Source organism: Oncorhynchus mykiss, chromosome 2, assembly GCF_057628025.1.
Source record: "Oncorhynchus mykiss isolate SJ-2025 chromosome 2, ASM5762802v1, whole genome shotgun sequence".
Classification (NCBI taxonomy): Eukaryota; Metazoa; Chordata; class Actinopteri; order Salmoniformes; family Salmonidae; genus Oncorhynchus; species Oncorhynchus mykiss.
In genome coordinates this window covers 86313196-86337642 of record NC_143023.1, presented here as the reverse complement: position 1 = coordinate 86337642, position 24447 = coordinate 86313196, and the positions used below count along the sequence as shown (strand labels likewise).

The following is a 24447-nucleotide window of genomic DNA, read 5'->3' as shown; positions in this document are numbered from 1 at the left end:
ACAACAGAGTTACAAACAAACGTACAGTCAATAACACAAAAGAAAAACATAAAAATCTATGTAAGTTACAGTGTGTGGAAATGTAGAAGAGTAGGGTAGTAGGCTAACTAAAAAACAGCAACAACTTGCTAGCTAGTTAATCAGCTACTTCACAACTTACAGGTAGAAAGTCACCATGACCGAGTTATAACGATGGTCACTTCTACATTTGCACACACTGTAACTTATAGATATTTATATTTTTATTTGTGTTATTGACTGCACGTTTGTTTCTAACTCTGTTTTTGTCGTACTGCTTTGCTTTATCTTGGCCGGGTCGCAGTTGTAAATGAGAACTAAGTTTAAGTTTGCCCAAACAAATTATCAATGTTAGCGAAAACTATGTCCACAACGTCGGTCTAAGTAAAACTACCAAGTTGGGCCTTGACTTGATGCACACCCTTTAACCGTTACTACCACTAACATTGAGTGGCTGCTGCCAACACACTGACACTGACACTACTCCAGCCACTTTAATAATGGGAATTGATGGGAAATGTAAATATATCACTAGCCACTTTAAACAATGCTACCTTATATAATGTTACTTACCCTACATTATTCATCTCATATGCATACATATATACTGTACTCTATATCATCGACTGCATCCTTATGTAATACATGTATCACTAGCCACTTTAACTATGCCACTTTGTTTACATACTCACCTCATGTATATACTGTACTCGATACCATCTACTGTATCCTGCCTATGCTGCTCTGTACCATCACTCATTCATATATCCATATGTACATATTCTTTATCCCCTTACACTGTGTATAAGACAGTAGTTTTGGAATTGTTAGATTACTTGTTGGTTATTACTGCATTGTCGGAACTAGAAGCACAAGCATTTCGCTAAACTCGCATTAACATCTGCTAACCATGTGTATGTGACAAATACAATTTGATTTGATTTGAATCAGCATCGTGTGCGCTGATAATACGGATGATTTCCTATATTTCTCTTCTACACTGACAACACGTGGTTAATCAATGAATAACCAAGCCAAAGTCGTTTAGATACTTAAAGCGAGTTATATTAATTTCTCACGTAGGTAGCTAGCTATGATTTCAGTGTCCCAGTAATAATGCAAATTAAACGTTAGTGAGAATACTAACGTTAGCTAGCTAACGGCAACTAAGTTAACGTTCGCATATTTGTCGTGTGTGTCTCAATTAAACAATTAAATGTGTTACAGTCCACGTAGATAACCTAATTCGCTAGCATCTGTTCACTCAATATTCTGCAACATCTCGTTAGTTAGCAAACGTCGCTCACGTTAGCTAATAATATCAACGATAGCCATGTTTGCTAGATGCAGAATGTAACTGACCAACTTGGTTCGTTAACGTTAGTTACATAACGTTAACCATCTGACATCTAAGTTAATGTTTACAAGTCAACTTATCCATTGAGACAAAGAGCTAGCCAGCAAACGTTAACTAGCCGGATAAGCAAGCACATTGCGTTTGCCAACACCAGCTAGCTAGCTAAATTAGCAGATGTGGCAAACGTCAGCCAGCTAATGTTAGCTAACGTCAACGCTCAGAAGGCCGTATGTTAGTTAGCCAACGACAGAAAAACAAGCTAACGTTAGTTACATTTGTTTACGTTGCAAAGCCAACAATTCTATAAACACTAGTTAGCTGTCGCACTAGCGATCGATTATTAGTTACGTTATTGTCAATGGAAATACATTGTCAACAAACTAACTAACGTTAGCTAACCTAACTGCTAGGTAATTTAATGTATGTATGCATGTGTATATGAATGAATGAATGAATAACCAGGTACCGTAACTAGCCAACTAGTGTTAGTTAACGTTGACTAGTTCATATAAACGTTATGACAATGTTCTCGGAGTACAGCATCCACAAACTCGAAATGAGTAAGCCATGTTAAACGTTAATATATGGTCATTTTCACTAACCAACTCTACTTTGAGATGGGACCATCCAACTGTTCCTAGCTGGCGAACTTTAGCCAACGCTACTGTAGTACGCTAGCTTGTCTTTGCTCACGTTAACTACGACGCCTAACGGGTAGTCGCACACTTTTTAGCTTACTAATGTGTCCTAAATATTTTTTAAATACCGCCGATTCTTTGCAATATAATGTTTAAAAAAAAACGTACCATGGTTCCCAAAATGTATTTGTGATATTCATTCCTTTTTGGTTGCTCTCCTTCCAGTTCGGTTTGATTTTTCAAAATAAAATGGCGACTATCATCCCCGCGCGCACACAGTGCAGTTTTCACTTTAGTGCTCGAGCCCGGGCTCGCGTCACTATAATTGTGCATGCCATGCTTCCACATGAGCTAAATAGAAAACGAGATCAATTGATAATACATTTATCCTAAATGTACTTGGGCCATGCACCTAATACCATCCACCAAAAATAGTTTGAATGTAACAACAGTCAATGTAGATATACCCATAGGGCTGATTCTGATCATATGGCAACTTCATTGTAATCTCTGTATATTTAATTTCACAATGATCTTTTCTAAAGGACTATAATAACAGTATATTGTTTGGTTTCCAGGCCCCCCTAGTTCATACTCCGTCAGTGTCACTGTTCACAGCTCTGAAATTACAGATGGGTTGGAGATGGCCCCATTTTGGTTGGGCTGAGACTGTTTTAAGGCTGTCCAGACTCCATGTCTTTCAAATCAGTGAGCACTGAAGAGATTGAGAAAAGGGCACAGCAACAATTTAGTGTCTTGGGACTCTGTGTCCCCCTATTGCTGAAATATGGAACTCCAACACAAGGCACATTACATTTGTGCACTGTTGCATAATGATGACCAACCTGCTATATGTAAGTGTGGTACTATGAAAACCTCTAGCACTGTTTGATCTCCAAACATGCACATTGTAGATGGAAATAAAAAATAAGAAAATATTGCTTTACATTAGCTCTCACAGTAGTCATTGGTGACAGACGTTCATTCATATGATCCAAGCCTAGCTACCGCACCAAAGGCATTTGTCAAGGAAATATCTTACCCAGTCTTAATGATGCAGGTTAGTGGTTGAGAATAAGGAAAACATCACATTAAAATGTAATTATTTACAAGCCACATTGTGATACAGAAATAAACATTCAAAGAGTCATTGCAATGGGTTAGTGTCAAGACAAGCTTAATGTTTTCAATGATTGAAATAAACTATTATAGACATTCAACCAAACAGCAGACTGGAAATAGACACCATGACCAACACTTCCCACAAATGTAAAAATAGTCTAAAATTCAGTAAAATACTGTACAATTAACAGTAGTCTACTGGAGAACAAGACTTTGCCAGAAGGCCAGTCATACCATGCATGATCAAGCATGTTGGGACGATGAAGAGTGAAACTGTTTTGTTGAGAGTAACTGAAAAGCAACTCATGATCTTCGCCCTTTCAGAAGCCTAGACTTTTTGTTATTGTGGTTTTACAGGGCCTGGGAATAGAATTGGAAGTCAAGCTTCTCTGAATGAATCTCTCCACAGCATCTTGTTGTGGCTCTGTACTCCAGAAATGATACAATGACTGAGGTTAAAGTGCAGACTGTCAGCTTTAATTTTAGGGTATTTCCATCAATATCGGGTGAATAATTTAGAATTTACAGCACTTTCTGTGCATAGTCCACCGATTTTAGGGGACCAAAACTATTGGGACAAATTCACGTGTATTAAAGTAGTCAAAAGTTTAGTATTTGCTCCCATATTCCTAGCGCGCAATGATTAAATCAAGCTTGTGAATCTACAAACTTGTTGGATGTTTTTACTGTTATGTTTCAGATAATTTTGTGCCCAATAGAAATGAATGGTAAATCATGTAGTGTCATTTTAGAATACATTTGATTGTAAATAAGAATTGACCGTTTCTAAACACTTCTATACTGAACAAAAATAACACAAAACAATTTCAAAGATTTTACTGAGTTACAGTTCATATAAGGAAATCAGTAAATTGTAATAAAATCATAAGGCATTTATTTATGGATTTCACATGACTGGGCGCAGCCATGGATGGGCCTGGGAGGGTATAGGCCCACCCACTTGGGAGCCATGCTCAGCCAACAAGTATTTGCTTCTCCCCACAAAGGCCTTTATTACAGACAATCCTGCAGGAGAAGAAGCCGGATGTGGAGGTCCTGGGCTCGTGTGGTTACACCTCTCAGGTGGATGGATTATCTTGGTAAAGGACAAATGACTAACAATCACTAACAGGGATGCAAACAGGTTTGTGGTCCAAACTTGAGAGAAATAAGATTTTTGTGCGTATGGAACATTTCTGGGATTTATATTTCAGCTCATGAAACATGGGACTATGATAAATGTATCACATGTAAATTGAGCTTTTATGATCCATAACCTAATTAATATTTTACAATTGTATACTGTAGTTATATTATGATTATTTTCTTTCTAATTTTTCATTTGGTATGTGGTATGTTCAATTCATTCATGTGGATGCTACCCCGATTACGGATATTCCTGAATGAATTGTGAATAATGAAGAGTGAGAAAGTTAGTTAGATGCACAAATAATATACCCTCAAGACATGCTAACCTCACCATTTTAATATCTGGGGAGTTTAGCATTTTTTTGAGGGGGGGGAATGATATGTGCGTCTAACTTTCACACTCATTCAGAATTATCCGTAATCATGGTAACGTCCACATTAATGTAGAAGTGTTTGGAAATATCCTATTCTTAGTTACAATAAAAGTGACTCCAAAATGACAATACATTATTTAGCATTAATTTCTATTGGGCACAAAATAATATGAAACACAACCAAAACAAACAGCAAATGCATCCAACAAGTTTGTAGTCTCAAGCTTGATGTAATCATTGTGTGCTATCAATATGGGACTAAATAAACTTGAGACTACTTTAATACACAAGTGAATTAGTTCCAATACTTTTGATCCCCTAAAAATGTGTGTGAGTGTGGGGGTGCTGTAATTTCTAAACGGTTCACCCGATATGGATGAAAATACCATCAGATTAAAGATGACTAACCTCAGTTACTGTATCATTTCAAATCCAAAGTGATGGTTTACAGAGCCAAAACAAAGAAAACAAATTCACTGTCCCAATACTTTTGGAGCTCAAGCACAATGGCTAAATACAGTAGGTAGCCAGGCAGATGGTACCATGAGCATGAGGGTGTGGATTAAAAGTCAATTCATGATGGGAACTCAGTTGTCACAAATACTTGAATGGGGGCATCTAAAGCTATTTGATATGCTTAAATCTGAAAGTTAGTGCAATATGCCTTGGCAGATAGCATATAAGAATGGTGAGGATTTAGTAGATGGCTCAACTTCACTTGGGGTCACCTCTGTTGGCATGCTCTTTGCTAAATGCAGAAATAGGATTTGTATTCAAGAGGTTGCTTCTTTTGGTGCAACCATTCTTTGTAGCACAATGTCCACAAAATACATATTTCAAAGTTCTTAGTCTAGAAACTGTCACCACCAAAGAGCCCTGAGCAGTTGTAATATAGTACCGCAGTCCACCATTCACTTATTGAAGTGACGACGATTGACAACATGTATGAACAAACTTCCCAATGAAAGTTGGGAAGACCGGCAGCATAATTACATTTCCATAAAAAGGAGTCAAGGTCACAACCAATGCACCTTTTTTTATGTAAATAAAATCAATGATCAGAAAGTGTCAACGATGGGTCATTTCATGTTGCTTATGAAAAAAAAAAACACACAAAAAAAAAAGTTTCTTAAGAAAGAGAATGTGTCCCTGAGAAAAACACCAACAGGAGCAATCTCTCACTTCACCCATTCATGGTAATCACATTTTTGGCATTATCACCAACAAAAAAAGACCACCAATTCAAAATCCAACTGAGGTCTTTCAAGCCAAGGATATAGTGATAGGGAAATTAAACATACACTAACAATAACTAGATCAGTAGCCATAATTACATTTCTCACATACACTTTGTACAATTATAAAATGATCAGTGTCACTTAAGACACATTTATATAAAAACATAAAAAAATCAAATTCATACTAACGAGTAAGACAAATATTCTTTGATAATATTAATCTTTGCCGACCTAGAAGATCTCCCAAACATTTAAAATCTAATTCAGGTCCACTTGTTAGTAGATTTTTGCTTAAATCCACCCAATACAAAGGTGATAGAGGCAACAAATACAACCGGTTTGCGAATATAAAAAAATAAATCACACACCCGTTACATTAACCATTGTAACAGGATTGTCATATCAAAGCCATTATTAACTTTTTCACAATACATAATTCAATGCCAGCAAAAGAAAAACAATAAAACACAAACACCAAAAGAGAAAGTGAAATAAATTAAACGATAACTTATATTTTCTGTAAATACATTCTGTACATTTGCTACTTGATATCTTTTTGCAATTTCAAATACCTTTCATAATAACAGCACTTTCAAGCTCCTGCCCTCCTTTGACCAATAGGTGGCACCAAAGGAACACATTTGATATGGTCAGTGATCCAACTATAGAGCAACGAGGAGTCATAACCCCTTCAGTAAACAGAACCAGTAAACTTAATGCGTTGGGAGAGTTATTCTTGGAATGGCTTCATGCATTAGCGTCAGATAGCTTTTACATACTGCGAGGCTGAGGTGCCTGGAGTGCTGCATCAAAATATACCCCCTCTCAAATTCGATCACTGGTGATTGTAACATGAGGGTAGACGAAAGGATAACATGAATATGCACTTCAGCACCATTTCAAATGAGTTCAAACACCATAGCGTCATTCTTGATCTTAAGTCAGACCAAACCAACACATGACAATGTCCCAAAGAGTGGTGATAAACTCTGGTAGCAGAAAGCAGCCTCTTCACTTGCCATTCTTGGCTTAAACAACAATATTTGCTTGTTTTGGCATAATAAGTAGTGTTGGTTGGAAGGACTAGTGCAAGCATAAGGTAAAAAGCAACAGCCAAAATAGATACGACAGCACGAGGCTCAGAAGCAAATGTTGTTCTATCAAACGTCATTTAAATTCCCAATGCCATGCGTCTTTGTACAATCCTGTGTTGTTGCGGTGCTTCAATTCTGAAACAAAGCCATATTTACTGTATAGCTCTTTTGATGGCCAGATCATATACAATCCAATGTCATTGCTGAGGATCCATGCAGTTTCTTTTTTTCTTTTTACAGCGCACCATCACCATGGGAAACGGTGTGCTTTCTTCTGTAAATCCATTATCTTGTTATCCAATTAGGGCTGTCAAATGATAAAATAAATTGAGTTAATTCCAGGATTTGTTGTGATTAATCATGATTAAATCGCAAATTCAGAATATGCTCAAATTGAGCTGTAATTTTATATTTTTTTATATGAAAAGCATTACAAGAATATTGAAGTCTTGATTTTGTTACGGTTAGCCAAATCAGGTAAATTGATAAAGCACACTTTCTTTAACCTAAATGTCAACTTGTTTGGACATCGCATCGTTGTTATAGATTATGTATTTTGTATGTTTCAGTTTATTTTGAACGCTTTCAGACAAAAAAATGTAATAAAATGAGCGCACTAAAATTAACTCAAGTTAACTGATTAACTCTGAAAGCCCTACATCCAATACTTCCACATCAAGCATGTGGCCATTAATGTGTCAGGTCAATCCATCCAAGCAATGATTCTTGCAAAATGTCACAACCGAAAGAGTATATGGGCAGGGGGGTGAGTTGTCCCTTCTCAAAGTTATTTCTGTAGACATCAGGGTCTTGGGCGCTATAGCAAGAAATGGTTGTTCCTGCTCAGCTTGAGAATCTTCCTTAGTCTCTGCTTAGCGGTGGCCATACCTTTCTTAGGACGTTTTCCTGAGGAGAAAAACATTGCACAGAGATCAATAAAAAAAGGATGAGTGAGAGAGGAATAATGCTATGCTAATTCCAGCTACTACTCCAATAGATTAGCTAGATAAAATAAATAAATAAATAAATATGGAGTCAAACCTTTAGTCGCTTGATTACTGATGGGTGGGGTGTTTGGTGCGGGCCTCTTGGAGGGGTGCCAGGGGGGTGACAGGGAAGTCTCACTGTACTGGTTGTCAGTCTCTGAGCTGGGGTCCAGGCGGAGGGGGCTAGAGGCAGCCTGAGAGGGGCTTTGGTCACCCCAGGCCTCGCTGCTGTTACTGTTACTCCCATTGCTCTGATTGGCCATGAAGTTCTTGTTCTCCTGGATCCTCTGGCTAAGCTCGGCTCGACACTCCTTACGCACATGCTGCTGTGCCCTCCGCTCATCCTAAAGGAAGGGGAGACTATACTTTACATTGGATCTGCTGTTCTTTGAACAAAATCCCAACTTGTTACCTAAAGAGGAATATTAGTAATTCAATTGTTTTAATTTTATTTCACCTTTATTTAACCAGGTAAGCTAGTTGAGAACAAGTTCTCCTTTGCAAATGAGACCTGGCCAAGACTAAGCATAGCAGTTTGACACATACAACACAGAGTTACAACAACACAGAGTTACACATGGAACGAACAAAACATAGAGTCAATAATACAGTAGAAAAAAAAGAAAACAAAGTCTATATACAGTGAGTGCAAATAAGGTCAAATAAGGGAGTTAAGGCAATAAATAGGCCATGGTGGCGAAGTAATTCCAATATGGCAATTAAACACTGGAATGGTAGATGTGCAAAAGATGGATGTGCAAGTAGAGATACTGTGGTGCAAAAGGAGCAAAATAAATAAATACAGTATAGGAATGAGGTAGATAGATGGGCTGTATACAGATGGGCTATGAACAGGTGCAGTGATCTGTGAGCTGCTCTGACAGCTGGTTCTTAAAGCTAGTGAGGGAGATGGGAATCTCCAGCTTCAGGGATTTTTGCAGTTCGTTCCAGTCAGTGGCAGCAGAGAACTGGAAGGAAAGGCGACCAAAGGAGGAATTGGCTTTGGGGGTGACCAGGGAGATATACCTGCTGGAGCGTGTGCTACAAGTGGGTGTTGCTATGGTGACCAGCGAGCTGAGATAGGGCGGGGCTTTACCTAGCAGAGACTTGTAGATGACCTGGTGCCAGTGGGTTTGGCGACGAGTATGAAGCGAGGGCCAGCCAACAAGTGTACAGGTCGCAGTGGTGGGTATTATATGGGGCTTTGGTGACAAAACAGATGCACTGTGATAGACTGCATCCAGTTTGCTGAGTAGAGTGTTGGTGGCTATTTTATAGATGAAATCGCCGAAGTCTAGGATCGGTAGGATGGTCAGTTTTACAAGGGTATGTTTGGCAGCATGAGTGAAGGAAGCTTTGTTGCGAAATAGGAAGCCGATTCAAGATGACATTTTTGATTGGAGATGCTTAATGTGAGTCTGGAAGGAGAGTTTACAGTCTAGCCAGACACCTAGGTATTTGTAGTTATCCACGTATTCTAAGTCAGAGCCGTCCAGAGTAGTGATGCTGGATGGGCGGGCAGGTGCGGGCAATGATCGGTTGAATAGCATGCATTTAGTTTTATATGCGTTTAAGAGCAGTTGGAGGCCACAGATGGAGAGTTGTATGACATTGAAGCTCGTCTGGAGGTTAGTTAACACAGTGTCCAAAGAAGGGCCAGAAGTATACAGAATGGTGTCGTCTGCGTAGAGGTGGATTAGAGAAACACCAGCAGCAAGAGCGACATTATTGATGTATACAGAGAAGAGAGTCGGCCCGAGAATTGAACCCTGTGGCACCCCCATAGAGACTGCCAGAGGTCCGGACAACAGGCCCTCCGATTTGACACACTGAGCTCTATCAGAGAAGTAGTTGGTGAACCAGGCGAGGCAATCATTTGAGAAACCAAGGCTGTTGAGTCTGCCAATAAGAATGTGGTGATTGACAGAGTTGAAAGCCTTGGCCAGGTCGATGAATACAGCTGCACAGTAATGTCTCTTATCGATGGCGGTTATTATATCGTTAAGGACCTTGAGCGTGGCTGAGGTGCACCCATGACCAGCTCGGAAACAAGATTGCATAGCGGAGAAGGTACGATGTGATTCAAAATGGTCAGTAATCTGTTTGTTAACTTGGCTTTCGAAGACCTTAGAGATGCAGGGTAAGATATATATATATAGGTCTGTAGCAGTTTAGGTCTAGAGTGTCTCCCTCTTTGAAGAGGGGAGATGACCACAGCAGCTTTCCAATCTTTGGGAATCTCAGACGATACGAAAGAGAGGTTGAACATGCTAGTAATAGGGGTTGCAACAATTTCGGCAGATCATTTAAGAAAGAGAGGGTCCAGATTGTCTAGCCCGGCTGATTTGTAGGGGTCCAGATTTTGCAGCTCTTTCAGAACATCAGCTATCTGAATATGGGTGAAGGAGAAATGGTGGGGGCTTGGGCGGGTTGCTGTGGAGGGTGCCGGGCAGTTGACCGGGGTAGGGGGTAGCCAGGTGGAAATCATGGCCAGCCGTAGAGAAATGCTTATTGAAATTCTCAATTATAGTGGATTTGTCAGTTGTAACAGTGTTTTCTAGCCTCAGAGCAGTGGGTAGCTGGGATGAGGTGCTCTTATTCTCCATGGACTTTACAGTGTCCCAGAACTTTTTTGAGTTTGTACTGCAGGATGCAAATTTCTGTTTAAAAAAGCTAGCCTTAGCTTTCCTAACTGCCTGTGTATATTGGTTCCTAACTTCCCTGAAAAGTTGGTGATATGCAACTATATTCGCTATTCGATGCGAATGCAGAACGCCACAGGATGTTTTTGTGCTGGTCAAGGGCAGACAGGTTTGGAGTGAACCAAGGGCTATATCCATTCCTGGAGGGAGGTCTATAGCAAGCGGCAACAGTGAGACACTTGTTTCTGGAAAGGTTCATTTTTAGAAGTAGAAGCTCAAATTGTTTGGGTACAGACCTGGATAGTAAGACAGAACTCTGCAGGTTATCTTTGCAGTAAAATTGCAACACCGCCCCCTTTGGCAGTTCTATCTTGTCGGAAAATGTTATAGTTATGAATGGAAATGTCAAGGTTTTTGATGGTCTTCCTAAGCCAGGATTCAGACACGGCTAGGACATCCGGATTGGTGGAGTGTATTAGGGCAGTGAATAAAACAAACTTAGGGAGGAAGCTTCTAATGTTAACATGCATGAAACCAAGGCTTTTACGGTTGCAGAAGTCAACAAATGAGAGAGCCTGGGGGATGGGAGTAGAGACCAGACTGAGCCTTGTTGTGACGTTTACACTGCAGGGCCTGGATTAACCTCTACATCACCAGAGGAACAGAGGAGGAATAGGATAAGGGTACGGCTAAAGGCTAACAGAACTGGACGCCTAGTACGATCAGAACAGAGAGTAAAATGAGCAGATTTCTGGGCACGGTAGAATATATTCAAGCAATAATGTACAGACAAAGGTATAGTAGGATGTGAATACAGTGGGGGTAAATCTGTGCATATAGTGATAATGAAAGAGATATTGTCTCTAGAAATGGCTTTTAAACCAGGTGATGTCACTGCGTGTGTGGGGGGTGGAACTAAATTGTTAGCCGAGGCGTGTTGAGCAGTGCTAGAGGCTCTACAGTGAAATAAAACAATAGTTACAAACCAGAACAGCAATCGACACAACGTTAGGGAAAGGCATGCATAGCCGGGTGATCTACAAGTCCAGTGCGTGGCTTCAGGCAGCTAGCGGCACGGGGCTAGCAGGCTAACAGAAAGGCCTTAGAGGGATGATGCGACGGAGGGAAGTCTGTTATGGCCCCCTCGTGCAGTTACATCAGCGGACGGATCAGCAGGGCTCCGTGTGGTAAACCAGGCCAATTGGCAAAATATGTATAGTGGCCGAAGACATATGTCCGAAGGGCCTCTTAATCCAGCAGTCCAATGTGCTTTAGATAGCTAGCAGGCCGCAGATTAGCGGCTGTGCGTTCAGGGGTCGTTAGCTGCTATAATTCCAGGTGGAAAAAATAATCATAAAAATGTTAAATATATTTAAAAAATAGGTTCAGAGCTTGCGGTAGGAATCCGGAGATATCGAGAAGAATAAGTCAGACTAGGTCTGGTTTGAGTCGCGCTGTACAGACTGGCGAGAGTTGTCCGGGATAAAGGTAGCTGATGACCGCTAGCAAAGGATAGCTGACTGCTAGCTAGTGGCTTCAGAATATATTCGATGGGCCTCGTAAGCCAACAGTCCGTTGTGCTCTAGACAGCTAGCATTCAGGGGACGTTAGCTGCGAAGGTCGGAAGGTGAGAAGGTTCAGAGCTTGCGATAGGAATCCGGGGATATGGAGATAAAAATAGGTCCAGTATGCTCTGGTTAAATCGCATTGTTCAAACTGGCGAGAGCTTTCTGAGCTAGAAGTTAGCGGATGACCATTAGCTGGCTAGTTTATGTTGGAGAGATTCCAGTAAGAGGCAAAGAAAAATACGTTAGAGAAAAAGCAGGTTCACACCACATTGGGTGAGGTGGGTTGCAGGAGAGTATTTTGAAGTAAGGGTTTAGAAAAAAATAAAATGATATGAGAAGAAAAACATATAAAATATATATACATGGGACACGACAAAACGAAGGACAAATACGTCTGACTGCTATCTTGGATCCAGTGGACGGATCAGCAGGAATACAGAGTGTGATTCTGATGTAGTCTCAAATTAGAGACATCAGACTTAAGAGATGTCAGTCTCAGCATGTGCAGGCATGACCCATTCACTCTTGATTATTATTATTATTATTACCTGAAGGATCAGTGTGGAGTTGCTGTCTGAGTCATCCCCTGACGCAGGCTCTTTTCCACCTACAGGACAAACAGAGAATTTGACTATCTGAAATTGATTGAATTAGTGGCTTAGTCAAATTGAAATCTTGAAGTTTATAAGCATTTCAGGACTGGAGTGTACCACTGTCGGGGGACTGATGAGCCAGGCTGGACCACCAGGGCTCCTGGGCAGTGCTGCTCTCCTCTGGTCGCTGTGGATAAAGCAGCCCTGCCATGGACAGCATGCCCTCAATAGCCTCCTCTTCTGTGGTTGGAGAGGTAGGGCGTTGTCTGCAAACGAGTGTAGGAACAACTTAATGAATCTCTTAACTCAACTGGATAATGAATGAATCATGCACCGTATGAACTAATTTCCCCCATTGTATTTGTATTGCATTGGATTGATGCATACAGAATCCTTAGAACAAGAACGCCACTTGGTCCATTCATCCATGCTTCCTGTACCCTTTGAGTGGTTCGTGAAAGTGGTGAAGGGCCTGGCTGGCCTGGTGTAGGTCCTTCACACTGCCTCGCGCCATCCTGCAATGCTCCTTATCCTCTCTTTTCTCCTCCTCCTCAGAGCTCCCCGAATCTTCCCCCGAGGAGTCCTTTTTCTGCACAGTCACACAGATGTGTCAGCCTTTATAACTTAAACAGTTCTGTGTGAAGGAGAGACAGGGCCTCGGTGAGGAAGTGGGATTAGCTACCTGCAAAGAGCAGCGTTCTTCGGACTCAGAGTCTGAAATGTCGGAGTACACTACGGCTCCTTTCCTGAGATCGGAATTCACTCTTTCGAAAAAGTCTGAGGAGGAACAAGAGAAGGATGAATTAAATATCTGCTCCTATAAATGTTAGGTGAAATGCTGGTGCATTCAAAGATGAGCCTACCTAAACCGTTGATTGACAGCTGGTGACTTGACCAGTTAGACTCACTGCTGAGGGGGCTGGGTTTCTCCTCTCTCTCGTGGTCTTGGTGCTGTTCCAGCTTGCTGTCATTGAGCTCGGTCTTCACCAGGACCCCTTCCCTCTGGTGGCCGCCAGTCCTTTTACCGTCCCGCACCGGACTACTCTTCACACTTGTGTGACGACGCTCATCTCTGTGCACACATACACACAATAGTAAGAGGAGAAAAAGCCTAGAGGCAAACAAATTACAGCATGTCATTTAGGTTATTATTTAGGTTCAAGTTTATTTAAGTGATGAGTTGAAACATGTAAAGATCGCATAGCGCAGGTGGTACGTCCTAACATGTTAAGGCTGTTACAACGGCCGCTCTGAGTTGTAACATGAAACCGCTCCAGCCAATAAGTTGAGCAGTGAGGAGCATCGTCAAAGCCAGTTGGAGATGTTGGGTGTTGAGTAGGTGGTGAGTTCTTCCAGCTCACCTAATAATCCTGCCATTGCACATCACCAGAAGGAGGTTGTTGTCCAGGCTCCTCTCCACCGCTGCAGCAGACGCCATGGACATCTTGTTGAACTTCGCCATCACCGTGGAGCTGAATGGAACATCCTGAGAAAAGGGAAAAGAGATTTACTTTAACAAAAATTTATAATTAACCTAGCCTCAGTGTATGGGTAACATCCTCCAAGACATGGATAAACCAGGAGAAATGTAGTCATTGTAAATAAGAATTTGTTAACTGACTTGCCTAGTTAAATAAAATCATTTTTAAAAACTATGGGTTACACAAGCAGCATGGGGGAGAGGGTCGTGTGTCAATGCCCTCACCTCCTCAAAGGGTCCCACCTCCAGCCTCATGAGCACTTGTCGTGTGTGCAGCTCCAGGATCTCCAGGTTGGAGGGGGTCTTGGGCGCATGGTGATGATGGTGATGGTGGTGGTTGTGCCGTAGCCGTCTGGCTGTCTTGCGAGCATGATGTCCAGCCATGTAAAGAGTCGACCGCGTCATCGGGCACGGTCCACATCCCTGAGATTTCACTGGCTTGCTACCTCCACTCTGCTCCTCCTCCTCCTGTGGTCAAGATATGCTAGTTAGTACAGAACCACAACGCTACAATATCCAGCTTCAAAGAAACAGTGCTTTTGACCTGGTATTTATAAAAAGAGAAAAAGGAAAATATTCAGGGACAGCCAACGTTTACTCAATGAGCACAAATGTTTACAACCAGCTCCAAGTAAGAAGCTTCAGTGTCCTTGTGAGTCAGAGAATTTCTTCTCCTTTATGTTCTCACATGACAGCCTGAGGCCCTCTCTCCCCTTCCTGTCTCCACGCTGGACCTTACCTCCAGGTAGCGGATTTCCTTTGTGAGTTCTTTAATCAGATGGTTGGGTCTGATATGGTCCGGGACATCGCTGGCCTGCTCTGTGACCTGAGGAGAGGCAGAGAGCAGGGGGACAATGAGGGGCTTGTACTGTCTTGTCTGCAGATGGTGGTTAGTTTCCCAGCCAGATCATACCATCACACCGGATACAACCTGCCCACCATTAGCCTTGAAGGAGCCCAATGTAGATTACATTAGAATGTAGATATTGTGACCAAATGTCCTATTCTGTAGAGTCAGATGTTGCACAGACAAAAGAAGCCAATTTGCCATCGATAATCTGTTTTTCTGTAGTATCCTACCTCTCGTTTCAGCCAGTTTTTCAGTGCATTAATCAAGGCTTTCACTCCATCTGTTAGGTAGACTGGGGGCTGGCAGTTATCCTCTCGTAACTCTGAGAATCATATGAGAAGGTTGAAAAAAAGGACAAAGTCACATCACCAAAACAGCAACAAACTCCTCCGCTGAGTGGTATTTCTCTCACCTTTTAGAGTCTCCAGTAGATTATTGGCCACGTACCAGCAGATTGCCTCAAAGTAAGGGAATTTGAAGAGGTCCGGAGTCTTTAACCGCCACTCCATTTCATAACACCTGTAGTTGAGGATGCAGCAATGGAGATCAAACACAGCTCCACAGGGCTGAGACCTAGGCTGAACACATTTAAAATACTCATATGCTGGACAATGGGATGATTTTACGGGACAGTTTGTAGCCTCCATTGGTTGACGATAAAGACATTGACCTATGTCTCTTCTTGCACTGCGCAGAATATCAGATCTCAACAACGATTTTAAAAGTGTTTAACATCACCAGTAACACATTCCTATGTTATATGTCTTGTCATAAGCGGGTTGGAATGTCAATTCACATCAAATGAATAGGAATTCTGACTGAAATATATGACAAAAAACTATTTTTGTAAATTAGTGGCATTTTAAATCCGTTGATAAAATGCAGAAAATTATTGTTTGGTAGCGTGGCGCGGGACAAAATGTGGGACTGTCCAGAACAATCCGGAACATGTGGTCATCCTAACAGAGACCCATCCCACTGGGCACAGATGTCAGTTCAATGTCTATTTTTTATTATACACTACATGTGGACACCCCTTCAAATTAGTGGATTCGGCTATTTCAGCCACATCCGTTGCTGACAAGTGTATAAAAATCGAGTGCACAGACATGCAATCGCCATAGACAAGCATTGGCAGTAGAATGAACCATACTGAAGAACACAGTGACGTTCAACGTGGCACCGTCATAGAAAGACACCTTTTCAACAAGTTCATCAAATTTCTGCCCAGCTTGAGCTGCCCCGGTCAACTGTAAGTGCTGTTATTGTAAAGTGGAAATGTCTAGGAGCAACAACGGCTCAGCCGCGAAGTGGTAGGACACACAAGCTCACAGAAAAGGACCGAGAGTGCTGAAGTGCCTAAAATGTTTGTTGTTGCCTGTCCTCGGTTGCAATACTAACTACCAAGTTTGAAAGCCACGTCAGCACAAGAACTTTGTCAGTAACTTGAAAATTGGTTTCCATGGCCGAGCCGCCACACAGGCAGTGGTTAGAGCATTGGACTTGTAACCGAAAGGTTGCAAGATCGAATCCCCGAGCTGGCAAGGTAGAATGCTGCCTCTGAACAAGGCAGTTAACCCACTGTTCCTAGGCCGTCATTGAAAATAAGAATTTGTTCATAACTGACTATCACCATGCACAATTCCAAGCGTTGGCTGGAGTGGTGTAAAGCTCACCGCGATTGGACTCTGGAGCAGTGGAAACGTGTTTTCTGGAGTGATGAATCCCGCTTCACCATCTGGCAGTCTGACCGATGAATCTGGGTTTGTCGGATGCCAGGAGAACGCTACCTGCCCCAATGCATAGTGCCAACTATAACGTTTGGTGGAGGAATAATAATAGTCTGGGGCTGTCTCATGGTTAGGGCTAGGCCTCTCAGTTACAGTGAAGGGAATCTTAATGCTACAGTGACATTCTTGACAATTCTGTGCTTCTAACTTTGTGGTAACAGGCCCTTTCCCTGTTTCAGCGTGACCATTTATTTTATTTTGCCTTTATTTAAACAGGGAGTCACACAGATTAAAAATATATATTTTGCCTTGTATAACATTACAATAAAAACAGAATAATAAAACAATATAATTCAGCACACAATAAACTTATTTAATAAAAACTATCACATTCAACTGCATAGAGGTCCTCAATCAATCATTTAAAACTGCCTGAGTGGCACCAACACATCTAACTGCAGTGAATTCTGCAGATTGCACAGGGGCAGTGTGGAACACAAAACTAAGTCCATACAGAAATAGTTTGTTGAGATCGGTGTAGAAGAACTTGACTGGCTTGCACAGAGCCCTGACCTCAACCCCATCAAACACCTTTGGGATGAATTGGAACACAGACTGCGAGCCAGGCCTAATCGCCCCAACATCAGTGCCCAACCTCACTATTGCTCGTGGGTGAATGGAAGCAAGACCCCGCAGCAATGTTCCAACATCTAGTGGAAAGCCTTCCCAGAAGAGTGGAGGCTGTTATAGCAGCAAAGGGGACCACCTCCATATTAATGCCAATGATTTTGGAATGAGATGTTCGATGAGCAAATGTCCACAAACTTTTGGTTATGTAGTGAATATACAGTACCAGTCAAAAGATTGGACATACCTACTCATTCAAGGGTTTTTCTTTTTTTTAATATTTTCTACAAACCATAAAATGTGTTAAACAAATCTAAATATATTTTAGATTCTTCAAAGTAGCCTTGATGACAGCTTTGCACACTCTTGGCATTCTCCCAACCAGCTTCACCTGGAATGCTTTTCCAACAGTCTTGAAGGAGTTCCCACATATGCTGAGCACTTGCTGGTCTGCGGTCCAACTCATCCCAAAACCCCAAATTCTTCACATCCCTGTTAGTGAGCATTTCTCCTTTGCCAAGACAATCCATACACCTGACAGGTGTGGCATATCAATAAGCTGATTAAACAGCATGATCATTACACAGTTGCACCTTGTGCTGGGGACAAAAAAAGGCCACTAAATTGTGCAGTTTTGTCCCACAACACAATACCACAGATGTCTCAATTTTGAGGGAGCACGCAATTGATATGCTGACTGCAGGAATGTCCCCCAGAGCTGTTGCCGAGCAGTACATCCAACCAGCCTCACAACCGCAGACCACGTGTAACCATGCCAGCCCAGGACCTCCACAGCCGGCTTCTTCATCTGCGGGATCATCTGAGACAAGCCACCCGGACAGCTGATGAAACCGAGGAGTATCTGTCTGTAATAAAGCCCTTTGGGTGGGGAAAAAACTAATTCTGATTGGCTGGGCCTCGCTCCCAAGTGGGTGAGCATATGCCCTCCCAGGCCCACCTATGGCAGCTCCCCTGCCCAGTCATTTGAAATCCATAGATTAGGGCCTAATGATTGTATTTATAAATCAACATATTTTCCTTATATGGATGTTGAAATTGTTGCATGTTTAGTTTATATTTTTGTTCAGTACACACACACACACACACACACACACACACACACACACACACACACTCCTGAAATCCAATCAGTTTTTCAATTTTTTGTTGTTGTTGTTGAAATGAAGTGGAAACAACATTGTTTCATCTAGTTTGTGCCCAGTGGGATCACGGTCAAACCATACAGACATTCTACCACTACTTCATCACTGGCCATTAAAAATAAGATAACAGCGGTGTATTTGGCCATTCATTTCATAATGTTATTACTTAGGTTATTACCAATAAGGACAGTTAATAAAATACGCATAGGCCAGGTGGGGCAGTTTTTCAGGTGCTCACCTGAGCTGCATGCCTATGTTGAGGTTGTGGAGAAAGTTCCCACCGAACGCCATGCAATCCTGAGAGGTGAGAACAGCATGGATCCATCCTGGGGAACACAGAGGAGGATGGACCAAATCAACGGCTGACCTACCGATGTGGAGCTAGTAGCACGAGGCAAAAACAGCCTGCCAACTGAAAATCAATCCATCACCCTCTCCAGTTTCAAGTTTCTCTGAACTCTGCTTTGCATGCAATACATTTACATTTGGAACATTTTGGAATTCTTGTTTTACAGCTGTATATGTTTAAGACACAAAGGGTTTAGGAAAGGATTGTATTATTACACCAGAGGATATATCCTTCCATCTGGCAGCAGTGCAGCCAAACAGGTGTGCCAATGCTGTGCCGGTGGACCCTAAACATAATAAATGTTCTGTCATGGAGGGTGAACATGGAGCTGCTGTGCCCCCAGCAGAGAGGATGGTAGCCGCTCAAGAGATTATATGGATGGCTGACACCAGATGGGGTTCTCTCTCAACCACTGGCTGTCTGCAGGTCGCCTACATACCAGCCATCAATAGCCCAACACTGACCTTCCCTACCAGGGGGCCTTTGGCTTCCCGTGACAATTAAAGTGTCTGAAATGGTTTATGTTACAACATACATTACCGGTCAAAAGGTTTAGAACACCTTCAAGGGGATCCGAAACAGCAACCTTTCAGTTACTGGCCCAACGCTGCCTGCTGCCTCATGGCTACCTTATGAGTGTCATTGATAAACAATGTCTTTACATGGGGATTAACATGGTTTGCATATTAAAGAATGCTGGTTGTGTCCGTTTATATACTGAGGGCCCGTGTGTGTGAACTGGGGGCCTGTGGGAGCGATTTGACAGGTTGGTGAAGAGGGACCATGAGCGTGACCCAATATGGACCAGGGCCGGGCAGCTCTCCCAGCAGGGAGCCACTCGTAATCTCAGTGTCTGCTAGCATCATCAGCCCAGAGAGCTTTCACACACCCCAGCCCACCAACTGGGAAAAGCAGCCTTGTGGGAAGCCATGTGGTTTCCCTCTAGTGAAAAAAATAAGTTTCACTATAAATAATTTGGAAATCTGCTTCTCTGCCCTGTGGTTAGAGAAACTGGATAATATATATATAAAAAAATCATACACAGTGCCTTGCAAAAGTGTTCATCCCCCTTAGCATTTTTCCTATTTTGTTGCATTACAACCTGTAATTTAAATGGATTTTTATTTGGATTTCATGTAATGGACATACACAAAATAGTCCAAATTGGTGAAGTGAAATGAAAAAAAGAACTTGTTTAAAAAAAATTTAAATAATAAAAAACGATAAAAATATCAAAATGCATATGTATTCACCCCCTTTGCTATGAAGCCCCTAAATAAGATCTGGCGCAACCAATTACCCTCAGAAGTCACATAATTAGTTAAATAAAGTCCACCTGTGTGCAATCTAAGTGTCACATGATCTGTCACCTGATCTCAGTACATATACACACCTGTTCTGAAAGGCCCCAGAGTCTGCAACACCACTAAGCAAGGGGCACCACCAAGCAAGTGGCACCATGAAGACCAATAAGCTCTCCAAACAGGTCAGGGACAAAGTTGTGGAGAAGTACAGATCAGGATTGGGTTATAAAAAAATATCCAAAACTTTGAACATCCCACAGAGCTCCATTAAATCGATTATTAAAAAATGGAAAGAATATGGCACCACAACAAACCTGCCAAGAGAGGGCCGCACACCAAAAGCTCCACAGCGGAGATTGGCGGATCTGTCCATAGGACCACTTTAAGCCATACACTCCACAGAGCTGGGCTTTACGGAAGAGTGTCCAGAAAAATGCCGTTGCTTAAAGAAAAAAATAAACAAATACGTTTGGTGTTTGCCAAAAGGCATGTGGAAACATTTAAATGTCTAGGAATGGCCTAGTCAAAGCCCAGAACTCAATCCAATTGAGAATCAGTGGTATGACTTAAAGATTTCTGTACACCTGCAGAACCCATCCAACTTGAAGGAGCTGGAGATGTTTTGCCTTGAATAATGGGCAAAAATTCCAGTGGCTAGATGTGCCAAGCCTATAGAGACATACCCCAAGAGACTTGCAGCTGTAATTGCTGCAAATGGTGGCTCTACAAAGTATTGCCTTTGGGGGGGGGGTGAATAGATATGTACACTCAAGTTCTGTTTTTTTTGGTCTTATATCTTGCTTGTTTCACAAAAAATATTTAGCATTTTCAAAGTGGAAGGCATGTTGTGTAAATCAAAACGACAGAAACCCCCTAAAAAAAAAATCTATTTTAATTCCAGGTTGTAAGGCAACAAAATAAGAAAAATACCAAGGGGGTGAAAACTTTCGCAAGCCACTGTGTGTGTGTGTGTGTGTGTGTGTATGTATGCATGTATATAAATAAAGTATCACCTATTTGACTTGCCATATGATGTGGGAAGGACCATATGACGTGAGGAAGTTATGTGAACCACAGTTGACGGAAGGAAGATGGCATGTGGTTCTGGTGTCCACGGAGACAAAGTGAATCACTCAGGCCCTTCGGCGCTTACAGTTGAAGACACAATCACACAGGCCTTCCTGTGAGACACCATCAAAGGCTAGCTGGTCCGCTCAGTGTCAAGTAGAAAAACAGCTCTACGGCTCCTTATGGCTCTTGTGTTTTTTAATGCCCTGAAGCAGAGCTTTGGAAATATAGTGCTGTATATGACGCATGTTGAAACAGTAGAGAAATTTGAACACTTTGAACTCAGACAAGTTCCTTATAAAAAATGAACACATTTTGTCCTGAGGTGAAAACAGAGAGTTGCAGAAATGTAGTCTCTCCTCACCTGTGGGGATGAGGACGGTGGTTCCCTGCGGCACCACACACTTGTAGCACTGGTCCACCTTGTCCCCGAAGAACACCTCGCTCTGGTTGGGGGACGAACTCCACACCTCGTATAGTGTAAGATTATCCTGGGTCGGTTTGATCAAGTAGAAAATCTTCTCTCCCTTCAGGACAAAGATTAAACATTTGAATTACTAACATAAATGTACAGTAGTGTATCTGAGGGGAATATTTGTGGTTAATCATGCTGGGCTGTCAGACAACATAGCCAAAGCAAACAGACTTGAACAACTCTAGCCTAACCGTAGCACATATTTCAAAAGGGATACGCTGCGGTCTGAAGATATACAATATGCTGAGCACAGCAATTCCCGAGTTTACCCAGAGTACATGGTACCACACAGATGTGCCTCCAAAGTCTATGTGGAAGTCTGTGTAGCTGTCCTTCACCCCCATCAGGCAGTACTTCTGAACAAAGGGCTTGGGGAAGAAGGAGTCCTCTGGCCAGTAGTTCTCCACCCAGGACATCTTCTGAGCAATATCAGGCACCACCACCAGCTCTGCCATCCTGAGAGAATACAAAATGAGAGTTTAGTGATGTTCTACCAGTAAGGCAGTCGTTTGTCACGCAACTCATTCAATACATCCATCATTGCGCACTAATAAGGCTAAACCGTTCGTCATGCGACACCTTCAGATCACTGTTCACCAATCAGCCAGGCATTGACCAATGAGATTCATTTAAAATAATGCATTTCTCCCGACCTCTTTGCCGTTTTCACTTTCTGTTTTACAGGTCACCCACCAACAGTTGAGGCCTCGTCTTATCGTAGGGGGATTGGCTTCATCGCCCCCTGCCTGCTAATCAGGCAGAGCTGATGGTTCTAAATCAGTCGGCCCTAATGGGGTTCCTCCAGAGGACATCTTTTCAGATGACAATACACATTCTTTTCTAAAAACAATACAGCCGTTCAAATGATCACTTCCACTGTGAAGCCTGGTAGAACATTGATGCTCAGTTATGAAGGATCAAAGCTCAGTCTCTTATTTTTTTCTAAACCTTTCCGTCTCTCTAAATAGGTTGTAAGCAAAGTGCATGTTGGCAGTGGATCCCTTCTGCTTGTCTGTAGTAGACAGCTTATCTTCAATAGTGCCGTCAGCGCTGTACTTCTGAACTCAGAAAGAATTTGCATCCCTGCTGTTTGGAGTGCAATGCTCATCTCCTCTCACTACTATACTTGCAAGCATGGGGAATATACATTTAGACCCAATTATAGTCCTACAATTTCACTGAATCACAGGAGTATTCGCTAAATGATAGCAGGTAATCTATAACAATTAAGTGCTTTTAGCTACAAATATTATAATTATAATGGTGAATATTTAGTGAAGCCAGAAAATACTAAAGTCAATCCAAATTATACATTGATCAAAGCAGCAACAGGACATGTGTTAACTGCGAAAAGTAACCAATACTTACTTGGTGTCTGAAAACTCCAGACTGATCACGTTCAGCACCTTTGGCCGATGAGGTTTGTAGTAATACTTGACAAACTCTCGAAGCTTCATTTTGCTGTCTGCCTGTCTGGCAACATCAATGACATCCACGATTTTGTCACCACCTGCAAGAGAATGTGTCAGATCAGATGATTTATGCCATGTGGGAGGGAGTTAGGCCTAAAGGGCAGTTGAGGAAAGGACATGCATAACACTTGAATGTAGAATGTTAGGTAAGGACAGGTGACAGATGGATTTGAAATTATATTACAGCCATATTATTAGGTGTGACTCATGATGGAATATCACAGAACAGCAGACTGATAAATGCTAAGCTCCGCTTAATTTTTTTTTTAAAACTAACATATTGAATTCTACCAGGTATAGTCAAACCAGTCCAATCCCTGCCCTCTCCCCCAGCCCAGCCACAAACTACTGCAGCAGAAATACTGGAGGCCGAGACACTGTGGCCCCATCCGATGATGCCCCCGGACAGGGCCAAACAGGCAGGAAATAACCCCACCCGCTTTGCCAAAGCACAGCCCCCACACCAGTAGAGGGATATCTTCAACCACCAACTTACCATCCTGAGACAAGGACAACTGCGCTTGAGAACTCTAGTGGCTCTGACTGGCCTCGTTCAGAGCCACTAGAGTTCTCAACGGGGCCACAGTGTCTCGGCCTCCAGTATTTATGCTGCAGTAGTTTGTGTCGGGGGGCTAGGGTCAGTCTGTTATATCTGGAGTACTTCTCCCGTCTTATCCGGTTTTAGGCTGGGTTTCTGTACAGCACTTTGAGATATCAGCTGATGTAAGGGCTATAAAAATAACTTTTATTTGATGGAGCTTGCTGACACTTTCATAACCCCCCTAATACTTCTGATGGAAACCTCAGTGCTGCTGCAGTCTCCCCACTGGAGGAGGTGCATTGAAACATCCAAAGCAATCTCTCCAGATGCAATTACTGTACTCCCAGTGATGAAGGCAGCAACAGGAGGAGGGAAGGCTTGGAGGGGACCTAGTAAGAGTTGGTTAATGTCTTTCATGTGTGTAAATAACCTCACCTGTATACAACTGGCAAACGGCAAATAGAAAATGGCGGAGGGGTGAACAGACCTGCCGTTAACATGGGGCTGTACCAGGACAGCTGGTGGTTGTGCAAGCCCAGCCCTGTTTGGCCCCACTGGCCACCTCCTGATGTCAGGGAACAGCTAAAGGCAGAGCAGCCTCACATACAG

General features: G+C 42.3%; 2 protein-coding genes across 58 annotated transcripts in view; both read right to left on the bottom strand.

Annotated features, from left to right (window-relative positions):
- LOC110498438 (CCR4-NOT transcription complex subunit 1) overlaps positions 1 to 2314 on the bottom strand; it is a 37369-nt gene extending 35055 nt beyond the window's left edge. For 40 of the 50 annotated variants that reach the window (XM_021575085.3, XM_090211134.1, XM_090211104.1 and 37 more), the window contains exon 1: positions 2182 to 2307. The gene's annotated coding sequence lies outside the window, so the exon portion shown is untranslated. Of the gene's footprint in view, positions 1 to 2181 lie in introns of all 50 variants that reach the window. The other 10 variants (XM_090211042.1, XM_090211206.1, XM_090211126.1 and 7 more) reach the window with 1 other exon arrangement.
- Positions 2315 to 5674: 3360 nt separating this feature from the next.
- LOC110498407 (lysine-specific demethylase 7B) overlaps positions 5675 to 24447 on the bottom strand; it is a 52742-nt gene continuing 33969 nt past the window's right edge. The window contains exons 5-21 of one of the 8 annotated variants that reach the window (XR_016488930.1): positions 23194 to 23335; positions 22095 to 22281; positions 21715 to 21877; positions 18868 to 18955; positions 15522 to 15628; positions 15340 to 15431; positions 14999 to 15085; positions 14485 to 14727; positions 14141 to 14265; positions 13688 to 13851; positions 13462 to 13556; positions 13167 to 13368; positions 12897 to 13045; positions 12735 to 12793; positions 8032 to 8320; positions 7879 to 7896; positions 5675 to 7297 (exon numbers count right to left, since the gene is read on the bottom strand). Coding sequence is in view for 4 of the 8 variants with exons in the window: in XM_021575025.3 (XP_021430700.3) it covers positions 7808 to 7896; positions 8032 to 8320; positions 12735 to 12793; positions 12897 to 13045; positions 13220 to 13368; positions 13462 to 13556; positions 13643 to 13851; positions 14141 to 14265; positions 14485 to 14727; positions 14999 to 15085; positions 15340 to 15431; positions 15522 to 15628; positions 18868 to 18955; positions 21715 to 21877; positions 22095 to 22281; positions 23194 to 23335 (2273 nt within the window). In the remaining 4 variants the exon portion in view is untranslated. Of the gene's footprint in view, positions 7897 to 8031; positions 8337 to 12734; positions 12794 to 12896; positions 13046 to 13166; positions 13369 to 13461; positions 13557 to 13642; positions 13852 to 14140; positions 14266 to 14484; positions 14728 to 14998; positions 15086 to 15339; positions 15432 to 15521; positions 15629 to 18867; positions 18956 to 21714; positions 21878 to 22094; positions 22282 to 23193; positions 23336 to 24447 lie in introns of all 8 variants that reach the window. The other 7 variants (XR_016488928.1, XM_021575039.3, XM_090211026.1 and 4 more) reach the window with 7 other exon arrangements.